At 43.6% G+C, this 15,168-nt stretch overlaps 1 protein-coding gene across 12 annotated transcripts in view; it reads left to right on the top strand.

Annotated features, from left to right (window-relative positions):
- mbnl2 (muscleblind-like splicing regulator 2) overlaps positions 1 to 15,168 on the top strand; it is a 55,682-nt gene that overhangs the window by 32,880 nt on the left and 7,634 nt on the right. For 11 of the 12 annotated variants that reach the window (XM_052058827.1, XM_052058823.1, XM_052058820.1 and 8 more), the window contains 3 exons: positions 7,842 to 8,006; positions 8,124 to 8,327; positions 11,015 to 11,275. In XM_052058827.1, the coding sequence (XP_051914787.1) occupies positions 7,953 to 8,006; positions 8,124 to 8,327; positions 11,015 to 11,275 (519 nt within the window). In that variant the 5' untranslated portion in view covers positions 7,842 to 7,952. The remainder of the gene's footprint in view (positions 1 to 7,841; positions 8,007 to 8,123; positions 8,328 to 11,014; positions 11,276 to 15,168) is intronic. The other variant, XM_052058818.1, reaches the window with a different exon arrangement.

Here is a 15,168-nt window from a genome sequence, read left to right as displayed (position 1 = left end):
TATCAAGCCCATCAAGGGGATTCCTAGATAATGAGTCTGTGTACTGGACCGTATTGTGTGCGTGCAGATTAGAGAAGCTCGGATGGTGGGTTCCCTGTCTCAGCAGGTCACAGATGATCAGATTAACTAAAGCAGGGCTCCATCCTTGAGTTGGATTAGAGATGCCCAACTCTTCAAAACTGGCGGCCAATGACCTTTCCCTAGTATCACTGTGTTATTTCCAAAGGAAATAGTGATTTCAATCAGTCTTTGTCTGTGGTTCAAGCCTCTTTAACAGCAAAGGTGCAAAATAGGTTATGCACATGGCTTGGCATGTTGATGTTTTTTCTTTGTTGTTGTTATTGGGGGGGGGGGGTGTCTGCAGGTTTAAAATTGTACAAATCCTTGTAAAATCAGCTACTCTACTGTCAATATTCATAGATTATTGTCGCCCTCAATGGGAGCAGAGTGAATTACAGGCTTGTGCTTCCAAACACCTGCTTTCACTTTGGAAAACAATGTTGGATCAGATACACAAGATAGTTTATTTGTGATGAGACATTGTAGGTGAGCAAAAGTATTGATTGAAATTTATCCATCAATTTATTTGCGATACTGCATGTGTATGAGGTCAGGGGTAAAATCAAGTTTTTCCACATTGAACTCATCCTTTTACACACAGTCCACCTTTCCAAACTGCTCCCACAACCTTAAAAGCTTCGAATTGCCCAATCCCTTACTGATACGTCAATTGAGTTGTGTCCAATGATTTTTGTCATCTCTGTAATGTATGAAAAACCTATGCCAGGGGTGGGCAATTCATTTTCCAAATGTGAGAAATGGGAGCAGTTGTCAAGGGCCGCACTAACATGCTAACCTCAATAGTGTTCCATTTTCATTTAATGCTTCCGTCCATCCATTTCCTGAAACGCTTCTCCTCATCAGGGTCTCAGGCGTGCTGGAGACAATCCCGGCAGTCATTGGGCGAAGGGCGGGGTGCACCCTGAACTGGTCTCCAGCCCATTCAATTGAATGCTTTTACAGTACACAGTATAATTTTTTTTTTTTTTTTTTTTTTTTTTTTCCAAGATGGCGCCTGAGTAGGCAGCCTTCGGCAAGTGCTCTTCAAGAGCCTTGCTTTTTTGTTCTTTTTTGGTGTTTTTGTCTTTTGTTTTGTCACATGTTGTTTGTTGTTTCATCGTGCGTACCTGATATGGACTGTTTTCAACGTTTTTGGGCCACGACATTCGTCAAAGGAGAAGCATCTGTGCTTGGTGGTTGCGCCTTCTCGGCAGCACGCCTGTACCAGCACAGATTTTGATTGGGAGGAATGTCGGCGCCATTGACTGTCGGTGCTGGACAGACCTGGGGCGCTTGTGTTTTTTGCGCCAGTAATGGGCAGCATTTTTCACAACCCCGATTTGTCAGTGGCTATGTCAGCGCTGTTGGACAGTCGGCGTTGGTGCGGCTGGATGGATGGCCGCTGAAGTTGAGGATGAGGAGAGAGGAGCGTTGGCGAAGAGCGCCGATGCGTATTTGGAACCATGAGTCGCCGCTTGGAATTGAAATGGATTTCCATGGGACAGGGGAAGTGAAACAATCCCTTTTTCCGCAATGGATGCTACAGCTTCTTGTTGACTTTGAAACTTAGCTTGTAGCTGACGTGTGCACATTTTGAGCATGACGTCTCTGATCCACTGGTTAAAGGACACTTTGATCCTCTCCTCTTTCATCTCAAACTGCTTCAAACAACAAAGCGTGTGACGGAAAAGTGGTTAGGACTGCACGACTGTCCGTGTTTTATGTTATGTGTTGTGTTTATATTTTACTTTATGTTAACTGTTTTGTAAAGCGCTTTGTTACAGCTGCCGCTGTTGTGAAAGCGCTATATAAATCAGCATGTATTGTATTGTATTGTATTGTAAACAACAAATTGGTTGATTTCAATGAGCTGCTATTTGCCCAACTTTATTATAATTAGGTAATTAAAATGTTAAACATTGTTATGCACACTCCTTAAAATGACATTATTTATTTTACAACTATTCTGGGTTCGTAATTAATGAAGGCTTAGCACTGCGCGCCAATCATTTCCTCGTCATCCACAACTTTGTCACAAAAATCTAAACTCCACACAGTACTCTAGGTTTTGTTCAAGGTTTATTTCAAAATGAAAGTGATGGTATAAACATCCCAAGGTGACAAAAATGAAGACTTAGGTGAATCAAACACAACAAAACATTCACCTCGATTGCATTTACGAGGGAGGGTTTACGCTATCTGGAGGCAAGCAAGCATTCTGTGTTCACATCAAGCAGGGGATAGAGCGACCTTTGAAGGCAAAATGCAAATTGTTACAGTGGCGAACTGAAGCGCTATTCTGCTATCAAGACTGGCCCTCTTGTGTCTCTGCCACCCACAGATATGCAGCACTTATTACACCGACCATTCATACAGGCCGATGGAGGAGGTGGGGAGAGTTTGTGCCACTCATGAAGATGTCATGGTGAAGTCCAGACTGGGGATGTCAGATCTACACAGTTCCATTTGACACACATCTTAACATCTTCTCCACAACAGTGGTGATCCCTCCTTCCAATGGCAACGGTTACGAGGACAGTTGTATTGTTTTGCCCAGGTATATTTGCGTTGCACACCACGCAGAGAACGAGGTCACACATGCAAGGTGCATCAGAGTGAAAGGGGCGGGTAAACTGTTCGGCAACTAGCGGAGGAAGTCTCTTGCACCTCGTCAATAGTCAGGAAGCAGACTCCAACAGCAAGTTGACGTTTCTATTCCGGGACTCTAACTGTGACCACTCCACAATCCACAGTAAGGTCTCACAAACTAAAACCTGGTCAAATGGATGACATTTTACAATGTGATAGTCACATTGACAGATGGTTTGATAGATAGGAAGGAATAACATCATTTTTCATATGTACTGTACACTGTACAAGCCTGCACTTACAACAAGATGGTGAACAATTAATGGCGCCCGCTGCCAGAAGAACAAATTTCATGTCAACGTCTAGTCAAGATGGTTAACAAAAAAACTGGTTAGCGTGTTGGCCTCACAGAGCTGCAGGGTTCGATTCCGGCTCCGGCCTACCTGTATGGAGTTTGCATTCCAAATTGTCCCTCGGTGTGAATGTGAGTGCAGATGGTTATTCGTCTATGTGTGCCCTGCGATTGGCTGGCAACCAGTTCAGGGTGTGTAAATCTGAAAAATGTTCACAGCCCTCGTGGTGGCGCCCGCGGCTAAGGATCCCTGCTTTTGAGCATATGAATCCAACAAATGGGCAGCAATTACAAGAATTGCAAGATATGAAATGGTTGCAACATGAGAAATGGGTGTCATCTGTTTCTGACTCGGGCGGCCCGGTAGTCCAGTGGTTAGCACGTCGGCTTCATAGTGCAGAGGTACCGGGTTCGATTCCAGCTCCGACCTCCCTGTGTGGAGCTTGCATGTTCTCCCCGGGCCTGCGTGGGTTTTCTCCGGGTGCTCCGGTTTCCTCCCACATTCCAAAAACATGCGTGGCAGGCTGATTGAACACTCTAAATTGTCCCTAGTTGTGAGCGTGGATGGTTGTTCGTCTCTGTGTGCTCTGTGATTGGCTGGCAACTGATTCAGGGTGTCCCCCGCCTACTGCCCGAAGACAGCTGGGATAGGCTCCAGCACCCCCCGCGACCCTAGTGAGGATCAAGCGGCTCGGAAGATGAATGAATGAATGTTTCTGACTCTGTATCATTGGCTTCTGTCAGGTTGCCCAAGTTGGAATCTAACTTTGAGATGACTGGTGTTTGCTGTGAAGGATGTTTTTGCCCAACCTGGTTGAAAGCATTTATTAAAGGACCTACACCACCGATGGACCACACTCTTATCTTCTACTGTGGCTGCCTGATACGAGAGACCTCTGATAAATGAGCATTAGTATTCGCTAATCCCAGGCACCCAAATGTCACACAGTCACGATGCAATAATTGTGTTCAATGTTTTTACTCTTAAATGTTGTGCAGATAGGCATGATGTGGATAATAGCCGTGTTTTCTAAAATGCATCACACTGCTTTACACCTCGCTCACTTGGATGAATGCCTCATTTTACAACAGTGGGTGCATAGTATTGTTATTTGATGACCATTCTTTGTCTGCCAGAATCACACCAATTAGAAATACCACCTCATTTTTTGACTCATCTTAGAATGAAATATCCATTATGATATATGAATTAAATAATAGTATTATATATATAGTCCATTATGATATATGAATTAAAATGGATTGACACCCTCCATAGAGACACATAAATCAACCTAATTGAGGAAGTGAAAATGGCACTCATAGTTTGACACGATGAACTCAGCAGAGGTTCAAGGGCATTGCATTGAGTTTGTCTGAGTCGTACCTTATGAATCTTCTCCGGAGGAGCTCGGCCACGTTTTAACTCATCCCTTTATATTCCACGCAATGTAGAAAATGAGGAGTGTGGGTGTAGTGCGAGAGTGCATGTGTGGTTTTGATGACCTCTGTAGGTCACAATGCTGACAACGTGCTACCCCGGCAGATTGTGCGATGGATGCTGTCCAGATCTCGGCATGCTCACGGTTATACATTACTGCACCTTCCCACACACTCTCCTGCTCACAGAAGATATAAAGGTGCAGACTTGTTTTGTCTTAAACAAAAACAAAGCATTGCATACATTTAGACAAAACATTCTAGGCATAGTTACGGTTTGACTGAATTTTTTCTCTCCATCCGTTATCTGTACTGCTTATCCTTAGTGAGGTCATGCGTATGCTGCAGCTGACTTTGGGCGAGAGGCAAGTTACACAGTGCTATGTTTTTTCCAAAATGGTACAAAATGTAATGATTTAAAAAAATAAAATAAATAAATCTTCAGCTACAGTGTCATTTAACCTTGAAGTTATGACCTCTCATGCAATCCAACAATTCATATTCGAGGAACAAAGTGAAAATAAGATAACGAAAGCTTAAATGATCTTGTAGAGCAGGGGTGTCAAACTCATTTCACTTTGTGGGCCACATACGGCCTCCGTAGATGTCAAGTGGACCGGACCATTATAATTATACCATACTCTGCTATAAATAACCAAAATAATATGTCTTTTCCTTTGTTTTGGTCTAAAGAATGAGGAAAATGTTGAAACGTAATGAACATATCTTTTCCAAAACATTTCAAGAAAAAACTTAGATTTCCTTAGACAAATGTGCAATTTACTTTTATCATTCACATATATGCATTGCAACTGATCCCACTGATTGTACAAACTTTAACAAGCAATTAGTATTGAAAAATACAGTAATGCTCTTCAAGATTAAACGAGATTTATAAAGAAAGGATTTTTTTTCAACCATTTACACATGTGTATATAAAATCTAAATGTAACCCCTGCCGACACCTTACAAACTAAGGAGAGTGCTATTAAACATGTAAAGAATACAATATTTACATGTCCTTGACAGCGTGTGCTGTGTTGGGTCTGTTGCAGTGACAGACTGAGACTGCTGTTGTCTTCTTCTCTGCTCAAAACAATGTTGTCTTCTACTCTGATCAGATCCCCTAGCAGATACTCCATGAAGTGCACGTTATTACAAATATTTTTTCGCTTTTAAATTATCCTGCGGCCTGATCAAACCTCCTTGGGAGCTGGTTCCAGCCCGCGGGCCGTATGTTTGACATACCATATGTAGACCATACTCAATACCTTTTTTTCACAGTTGCTGAACATTGGTAGGAAAATTTTAAGTTTCAGAAAAACCTATCCCCAAGTAACAGGCCTCACTCATTACCAGCGACTGTAATGCCACCTGTATCAAAATCCCTTGTGAGCAAAACTGTAATGCACTACAAAAAAAATTACAAATCCAATGCCTTTTCCAAATGCGTGTTCAGAGATTAACGATAAACTGCATCGCAAGTCTAACTGAATTAAATCAGTGTCAGAATCAAAATGACTAAATTTGCCATAATGTTTCGCAACATCTGACACAAGCTTAGCACAAACACATTTCCATACTGAAACCATATCATTGATGTAATATATGAAAAGCTTAGAGCCAAGCACGGACCCTTGAGGTACATCAGATGTCACCTCATATAGTTCGTCTTTGGGCAGTAGGCAGTAGGCAGGGGATACCCTGAACTGGTCACCAGCCAATTACAGCGCATACATAGACAAACAACCATCTGCACTCACAATCACACTCAGTTTGGACAATTTGGAGCATTCACTCAACCTACAATGCATATTTTTGGAATGCGGAAGGAAACTGGAAGCAGGAACGGTTGAGAACATGCAAACGCCATGTAGGAAGGCCAGGGATCGGAATCGGACCCACACTCTCTGCACTGTGAGGCGGAGGTGCTAAGCAGTCATCCAAGTGCCGAATTAAATATGCAATCACATCAATGTGCAAGACTCTTTGCTCGATCTATAGTTGCGTAAAACCGCAGAGTCAGATCTGCGCATGTGTTAGCTTCCTTATGTACGTGTACCTGTGTACCTGTCATGTGTGTACTTTTGAGGTTCAGTGCAAACATTGTACTCATCCAGGCTGGACATGGCCGCTTTGTTTGTGCGTGTGTCCTCAAGCATGACAGTGTTGGTGTGCGTGGGTGATGCTTGTTGCGATCCAGGCATTTAATATGCATATGTGTGGGCAGGTGTGAGTTGGTTCATATAAAAGGAGGTTTGAGCAGCTCACTGTGGGGTGTAGAGGTCAGTCAGCCTGAGTTGCTCATCATTACAGAAACGTTGCGGCTCTCTCTGCACACCACCAGCTTTGTGCAGCCTTCGAGCTCTCGTTCTATTTTCATTTTGAATGACTTTGGGGTGGGATAAATATATTGCAGCAATGCCAAACGATTGATGTGTTATTGAGTTACAATAGACACAGGTTAGGTTTCTCTTGTTGGTTTATTTTCACTCGAGCCCAGCTTGATTAAAGCGGAGTACCCAGCTTGGCTGACAGCATGTGTGTAAACAGATGGACGTTGGAAAATGAGTTTGAATCAGATTAGAATTTACTCCGATAGAACATCTAAATCAAGTACTCCAAATATTGAATATTGTTGGAATAAATACCTGGCTGAAAGTGACAGATGATTATCAGTTATTTTCAGGAGCCAGGAAGACATGATTCTCCTTGCTCTTCCTGCATTGACATGAAACACAGCAGGAACGGCCTCTGTGTCCTTTGTGATTCTCATCACGCTTCACTTGGCTCCACCCTCCACAAGATGTGCGATCTCATGGCCGGCATGTTTCTCTCAGCGTTGTTGTGTCTCTCTGTCATCCTCTACTCACTTTCACTCTCCATTCATTCCTTCATAACCTTTCTTTGGTTCTGCTCACAAAATCAAAGTCCCACATTGTGTTACTGTTTGCCATTAGAGAAACTGAAAGATGCTGAATGGGCTTCTCTTGAATGGTGCTTTTTTACCATGAAAGGTCCTCAAAGTGCTTTTGCTGTGTCACCTCATGCACCCAGTCCCACAATGATGAGTGGTATATTACAGATAAAATGGCATGAATGTTTCAATTGTTATGTCAATCATGTATGATTGCAATATTGCGTCAAGAAATGAAAATGAAAAATAGACATGTATAAACCGCCCAGCCCTTTTGTGTGTAAGCAGCACCAATTAATAGAAATCATCATGAATGCAAGTCCCCCAATATATCGTATAATATGATCGATGAGAGGATGCAAACAGAGGATGCTGCACTTCACAGCAAATGTTGTTTCCCCACAAAGTTTCCACCAAAAATAAAAAATAAAATAAATACAATGAATATAACTGACTGGCTTTGTTTGGGTGTCCTTCCGCTAGGGCCGGTGCACGCGGGAGAACTGCAAGTACCTACACCCGCCCGCCCACCTGAAAACCCAGCTGGAGATCAACGGACGCAATAATCTGATCCAGCAGAAGACAGCGGCTGCTATGCTGGCCCATCAGATGCAGTTTATGATTCCCGGCACAACCATGCAACCTGTGGTCAGTCCTGCTTCCAGGAAATGGCGCATCCTGACTTCATCCTGCTCTGCTCTTTCAATTCTGCTTTATGGCTGTGTCTAAAGAAATGTGTGTTTGTAAACTATCCTTCCGCTGCAGCAGACCTTTCCAGTCAGCCAGGGTCTCGGCTCCAGTGCGGGTTTGAGCTACACGCCATACCTGACCCCCATGTCACACAGCATGGGCCTGGTACCCACAGAAATCTTGCCGAGCACCCCTGTGATCGTCCCAGGCAGCCCACCTGCATCGTTGGCAACTGCCTCATCCGCCAATCAAAAACTGTTGCGAACAGACAAGCTTGAGGTAACCATCTCGACATTTCTTCTGTCTTGAAGGGTCCGAGTGGCTCACGTCTGAGTCAACCTATATACAGTATTCTTGGAAAACAAAGACAAAAAAGAAAAACCTTTGGAGATGTCTGCATCATGAAATTTGACATGATCTTCATTTAAGTCACAACAATAGGCAAACAAGTACCGGTAGATGTTTGCATGTTTTTACTGAGCTTAACATGTAAATATCACAGTGCAGGTTGGAAAATGTACTGGATTTTCCGGACTAGAAAATGCACCTGATTAACTCATTCACTCCCAAAGACGTTTTTAAACGTCTTTTCAGACTCGGTCTAGAATTGGCTGGTACTGAATGAGTTAAAAGCTGCAATGGCTAACTTTACCAATAAAAATAAATTCATTACCCACTTCGTATTAATAGCTGCGGGTCTCCACATTCTACCATGGCCACCAGACGGCAGATCATTTTCTTTCAAAATGATTAACCTGAAAAATCAGGAGGCACTGTTTCCCCTTCCAAACAAGGCCTAATGCAGCTAGCTACACAGTGGCATCCCATAAACTCTCTATAACTCTTGGGATGGGATATCATGGCCAGCTGGACGTGCGGTCCTGTCATCCCTTACTGGCGATGGTGGGAGATTCGGCCAATAAAAAACAGAGGAACTCTGTTTGTATGCAGCGCACCACTTGGCATACAAACCTCCCCATTTCTGTCTTCCGGCAGGCCGCCCCGCCCTCACGCGTGTGCATTCCAACCACACATTTGACTTTCGGGGCGATTGTGTTTTGCGCCTGCAATGGGCAGCATTTTCACAGCCCCGCTTTGCTCGTCAGTAAAAATTTGTAAATAAAGTAACACTTTGTAGTACGGTATGTGAACCTTTGAATTTATGATCTGATTCTGCCTCCTTCTAGCAGAAACAAACGCAACCAAACGTTTCCTGTTGTTGCCTGTTAGACAATACTGTATATGTTGTATATTGAGCAATATTCCTGGGATGTCTACTGCCTGGTGTAATTCGTTCTTCAGAAGTTATGTCGCAGCATCTCAATCAGGTTGAGGTCGGGATTCTGACTGCCACGACGTTGACTCTGCAGGCGCTGTTCTGTAAAAATCTAACTTGAAGCACTTTTTGGTGGGACAGTAGAGGTGCCCTCTGTTGTGCTTTATTATAAATCCTTGAGATACTTTTGTGATCCTTTCCAGCTTCGCGTGAGTCAACAGTTCTAAATGTTATTATTGTAGGCATGGTTCACATTGGGTAGGCTTTTTGAGAAGAGAAAACCGAAAATGCGTGTGTGTTAGAAACGGCTGTTCAGCTTTGACCAAAACCTCCTCTCTGTAGCCGGTATTACATGACTTTTTGGGAATTCTAATTTCAATCATTCTGACTGAAGATCTCTGGTCAACTGTTTCCACGTGACGTGATGTACAGTATTCCGATATGCCGTTTTACATGTGCCGCTACCTTTTTCAAAACAGCTGTTTTACAGTGGTGTGACGTATGCAGAGCGATGTAAACATCACGTGATTTTTCTGGCTGGAGTTCATTCGTCTATTTAGCACAGTAGTCGTGATTGTCTTTCGGGGTGCATCAATCAGAATTATGTGGCCGATCACCAATTCTCCATCATTAAAACAGCAGAAGAGGACAGCGGTTGACTTTGTCAGACCTCTGCAGAAGGGGAGGAGATTGGTGAAGAAGATCGGTTTTACCTTTTGGCCGATCATCAATCCCCCAAAATTGAGGAAATTGGCGCAAACACTGATTTCAGTTGATAGTTCTGTGCCCCGCTAATTGTCATCATAATTGTTAAAGCAACAGCTAGATGAAGACAAGTTACAAGTAGTTTCAAACAAGTTATCCCATGGCAGACAAGCTCTGGTCGGACCATGCCATTTTCAGGTGCGTAAACTACAACGTCACTACACATTTAAATCAAGAAAGAGCATGCACAGACCAGATTGTCATCTTATCTTTTTAAATGTTGTCATTCTTTACATACGACTTGATGTGTTTTGAATAAAGTTAATGGCAGTGCGCTATGAGATGACATCAACCCACTGGCAGACAATACTGAATTAGAACTTCATTAATTGTGAAGCGAAGTGTCCCCCTCCCCCCCCCCTCGACGTTTGGAAAGATAAACAATTGCCATCTCTGCATGAGATCGACTAGGTGATGCGGAGGTGTATGCCTCGATGTGTTTATCTTTGCGAGCGCTATCACTTAGCAACTACTATAAATGAAGATCACTAATGAAACAGCATCCCTCAGAGACATGTATGCACTCCCACACAGACCGTTTGTGAACATGATGTGCATGGATCTTTGCAAATGATCCGCGTGTGTGCGTGTCCATGTCATGGTGTGTCACGGGCCCCCAAGATGCCAATGAAAAGCGGATCGCCCTGTGATTCAGGCCTCAGTGCTGGTTGCTTTCGTGGTTCCTCGGCCGCGTGGCATGCATTCCTTTTCAAAAGGACTTCTATTTAAAAGAAAACTGCAAATCCATGAGGAGATCAATGATCTGTGATGTATTGTTGCAGTCTTGGCATGTATGAACCCTGTTTTTCTCACTGTCATTTCCTGTGTCTTGTGTGTGTGTGTGTGTGTGTGTGTGTGTGTGTGTGTGTGTGTGTGTGTGTGCGCGCGCGCGCGCGTACGTGCGTACGTGCGTGTGTGGGGTCAGGTTTGTCGCGAGTTCCAGCGGGGCAACTGTGCTCGCGGCGAGACGGACTGCCGCTTTGCCCACCCGTGTGACAGCCCCATGATCGACACCAGTGACAACACAGTTACCGTCTGCATGGACTACATCAAGAGCCGTTGTTCCCGTGAGAAGTGCAAGTACTTCCATCCACCGGCCCATCTGCAGGCCAAGATCAAGGCCACCCAACACCAGGCCAACCAGTCTGCAGTGGCCGCACAAGCCGTCGCTACGACAGCAGCCATGGTGAGAGCATAGCGCCACAGTCTTGATGGACAAATTTAGGCCACTGTAATAGAGCATATCATAGAATGTGGGAGCTTTAAGCTATACTTACTGTAGAGTACGGTACGGCTACACAGTGTATCGACCAAATATCGTCAGCGAGATAATGAGACATTCATGATACATATTGCAAAGACGTGCGATTAGTTTCATCTAGAATTTTGGTGATGATTTTATCTGACTTTGACCAATCAAATGCAAATTTAAATGCACATCGCCATCCAATAGGAGAACAGTGTCAGAGGGCATTGCTGCAAACCCAATTCCATTACAGTTGAGACCATGTGTTAACCACGATTAAAAACAGAATACAATGTTTTGCAAATCACGTTCAACCTACCGATATATTCAATTGAGTAGATTACAGAGACAAGATACTTAATCTTCAAGCAGATCAACTTTTTCGAATAACCACTCACGTAGAACTTTATGGCTGCAAGACGTTCCAAAAAAGGTGGGACAGGGTCACTGCGTTGCATCAGCTTTTCTTTTAACAAAATTCAATTTAGTTTAGTAACTGCGAACACTAATTGTTGAAGCATTGTAGGTGGAATTCTTTCCCATTCTTGCTGGATGTACAGCTTCAGCTGTTCAGCAGTCGGGTCTCCGTTGTTTTACGTAATGTGCCGCACATTTTCAATGGGAGACAGGCCAGTCGAATACCCGCAGTCTTTTACGACAAAGCCATTTGCCATTGGAACACATGCCAAATGTGGTTTGGTATAATAAGCGGGCAGGGGTGTCCATGAAAAAGATGTTGCTTGGATGGCAAAATATCTTTCTCCAAAAACTGTATGTAGCATTAATGGTGCTTTCCCGGATGTGTCAGTTTCCCAAGCCATTGGTACGAACACAGCTCCATACTATCACAGATAGCGTCCATAAGTCCTCTTTGGCCCAGGGCACACGACGTGCACAATCTCCAAAAAACAATTTGAAATGTGGACTCGTCAGACCATAGAACACTTCCATCAGTCCAGCTTCGATGAGCTTGGGCTATTGGGTGTTGTTGATAAATGGCTTTTGCTTTGCATAGTGGAGTTTTATTTCGTACTTATGGATGTAAGCACAGAGCTGTATTTAGTAACATTGGTTTTTGGAAATGTTCCTGAGCCCATGTGATTATCTTTGACACATTGATGTCGATTTTAGATTCAGTACCACCTGAGGGATAGAATGTTGGTTTTCAGGCTTGCCACTTACATATGCATTGATTTCTAAGGATTCTCTGAACCTTTAGATGATATTATGGACTATAGATGATGAAATCCCTAGGTTCCTTTTGCAATTGTACGTTCACACAGAAGTGAACATCTCCCCATCTTTGCTTGTGAATGACTGAGTAATTCAGGGAAGCTTCTTTTCTAGCCAATCGTATCACCCACCTGTTCCCAGTGAGCGTGTTCACCTGTGGGATGTTCCAAATGGGTATTTGATGAGCATACTTCAACTTTCTCAAAAAATTGCATGGACTTTTTTGCCAACTGTCCCAGATTTTTTGAAACATGTTGCAGCCATAAAATTCAAAGCTGAGGCTTATTTGCTAAAAAATAATTAGCACTTTGAACATTAAACATCTTGTCTTTGTAGCATGTTCAATTAAATATAGGTTGAATGATTTGAAAATCATTGTATTCCATTTTTATTTGTTTTTGATACAACGTCCCAACTTCATTGGAATTAGTTTGATAAGCTTAATTGTAAGTTATTACAATTAGCTAAGAATACATGGAGCCTGCTATTTGCTATTTGCTAAATATTTTTTTTTTTTTGGAGAGGTAATACTAATTTCATTTCTTTAGGTAGATGTTGAATATCACAGTACCATTGTTATTGCAAAATTCAACACCCATATTACACATTGCATGTTTTCCCAATCTCGTGCAACCCTAGAATACAGCGCAAAAGTTGTGGGCTAGCGATCTTGTTTGAGTGCTGATCACGGTTGAATGCTCATCGCAATCAATATTGACATGATTAAACGGTAAATATAAGGAGGGATACAATTAGTTGGATCATGCAAAAAATACAAACACCTAGATCAAAAATTCATTACATTTTGGCGAGGATTTAGATGAAGGTGCTGTGAGAGGATTTCGTGTTCACTTTTAGAAAGTCACGACCTATGAAATCATCCACTGAAGAATCATAATGACGCTGCCCTAATCAACACATACTTTTATGTTCCTTTTATTGATATTTTTTTAACATAGCCTTATTATAGCATTGCTAAAATAAACTAAACATTGGTAGCCTTTTACACGGTATTCTATGTGATAACATTCCCAGTGTAACAGAGGCACCACCTCCTTTAAATTGAACACACGCACACACATGCGTGTGTGTGTGCGCGCGCGTGGCTCGTAGTGACACCCCCACAGTACCATTAAATGTGGAGCCCTGTTTTATTATTACTCTGTCAAGCACCCACCCACCCACCCACCTCCGCAAGCTCATTCCGGCAGGTTCCAGTGTACACTCGGCTAACTAACAATGGTCCTCCCAAAGTGAGGTCCTTTCAAAATAATACCGCATGAACAATCTGTTCTTACCCGAGCATGTTCATTGTACAACGCCCTTGGTTCAGTCAGCAACTAGAACACCCCCGACCTTCTCGTCACCACTCCCTGCTCTTGATGAATTCAGCTCTCAGCAGATCAGTGCTAATGAAATCAAGGATGGATGCGAAAGTCACATCACATCCCTCAACTGGCCAACATACAGGTGGAAATGCTGGCAGAATAAGGGGACATGCTTGGCTATGAGTGTTAGCGTTGCCTCGCCATCCTCCAGGCTCCCCTTAACGCTCCTGTGAGCCGCTGCACTTTGTCTAACACCTCACGCCACGCCCGTCTGTTTTTCCCTGCCCGGCACGTCGGCTCACTGGCAAGCGTCATTGCTGCTTTGTTCTCCGTGTCCGTCCGCCATAATCGGCTAGGCAACTGTGTGATCGTGCCAAGCGGCTGCTCCACTCACCCCAAACGTAGAGTACATAAGGCCACTTGGGGCAAAGTGATGACCCCTTGGTGCAATCCTCTACTCGTTGCACAGTCCCTCACATCATTAACATCCACATTTGCCACACACACACACACACACACACACACATTTCTGTTCAGCCCACCTCACATTACAACATGGTGCCCCATCTTATCTTTTGTTTATTCGATATTATCCAGCCGCGGTTACATGCGGTGCTGGAAGTGAGGAGCCTAACCTTGGTTGATTTCGTTTCGTCAGCACCTTTCATCCAATTTTCTTTTGAGCCCACAGTCCTCGCCGAAGCAGAGAGCCATAAAACCATTGTCGCTTTGCTGTTGTAAATATCACCGCCCATAAATCACATTAGCAGACTAAAACGGGGAAAGGAAAGGGCCGATGTTCTGTTTCTGGTGCTGTTTCAGTGTGCCACATTTTTTGTTGCTGTCTCATACGCAGCGGCGTGCTGCCCGCCGCCTTTGCTTCTCAACTCACGGCACAGCGCCATCCTCCATCTTCAACTAACTTTGCTGTTTATTCATGTCACAGCGCATCAGTACAGTACGGTGATGTGATTTGCACACAACACGCAAAGGAAGGCGTCCGCGCGGAGCCCTTTCATACCTTTGCGTTCCATCTCTTTGAGCTGCGTCATCATTGCATGGACAACTTTTGTCTGGCTACTTCATAGAGCTGTGATGCTCCCACCTGAACATGTGCAGCATCTTGGAGAATGAACAGCGCTCCACATTGAATTGTCGAATTCGGCTCAAATGGCACCATCGAGTACATGCTGCAGGATGGCTTGAAACAAACAACTACCTCACATCATCCACTTTGGAGAAGAGCTCCTAGTTCGGTTGATCTTGTTTATC

The sequence above is a fragment of the Hippocampus zosterae genome, chromosome 2, assembly GCF_025434085.1.
Source record: "Hippocampus zosterae strain Florida chromosome 2, ASM2543408v3, whole genome shotgun sequence".
NCBI lineage: Eukaryota > Metazoa > Chordata > Actinopteri > Syngnathiformes > Syngnathidae > Hippocampus > Hippocampus zosterae.
This window is presented reverse-complemented; position numbering and strand designations above follow the sequence as displayed.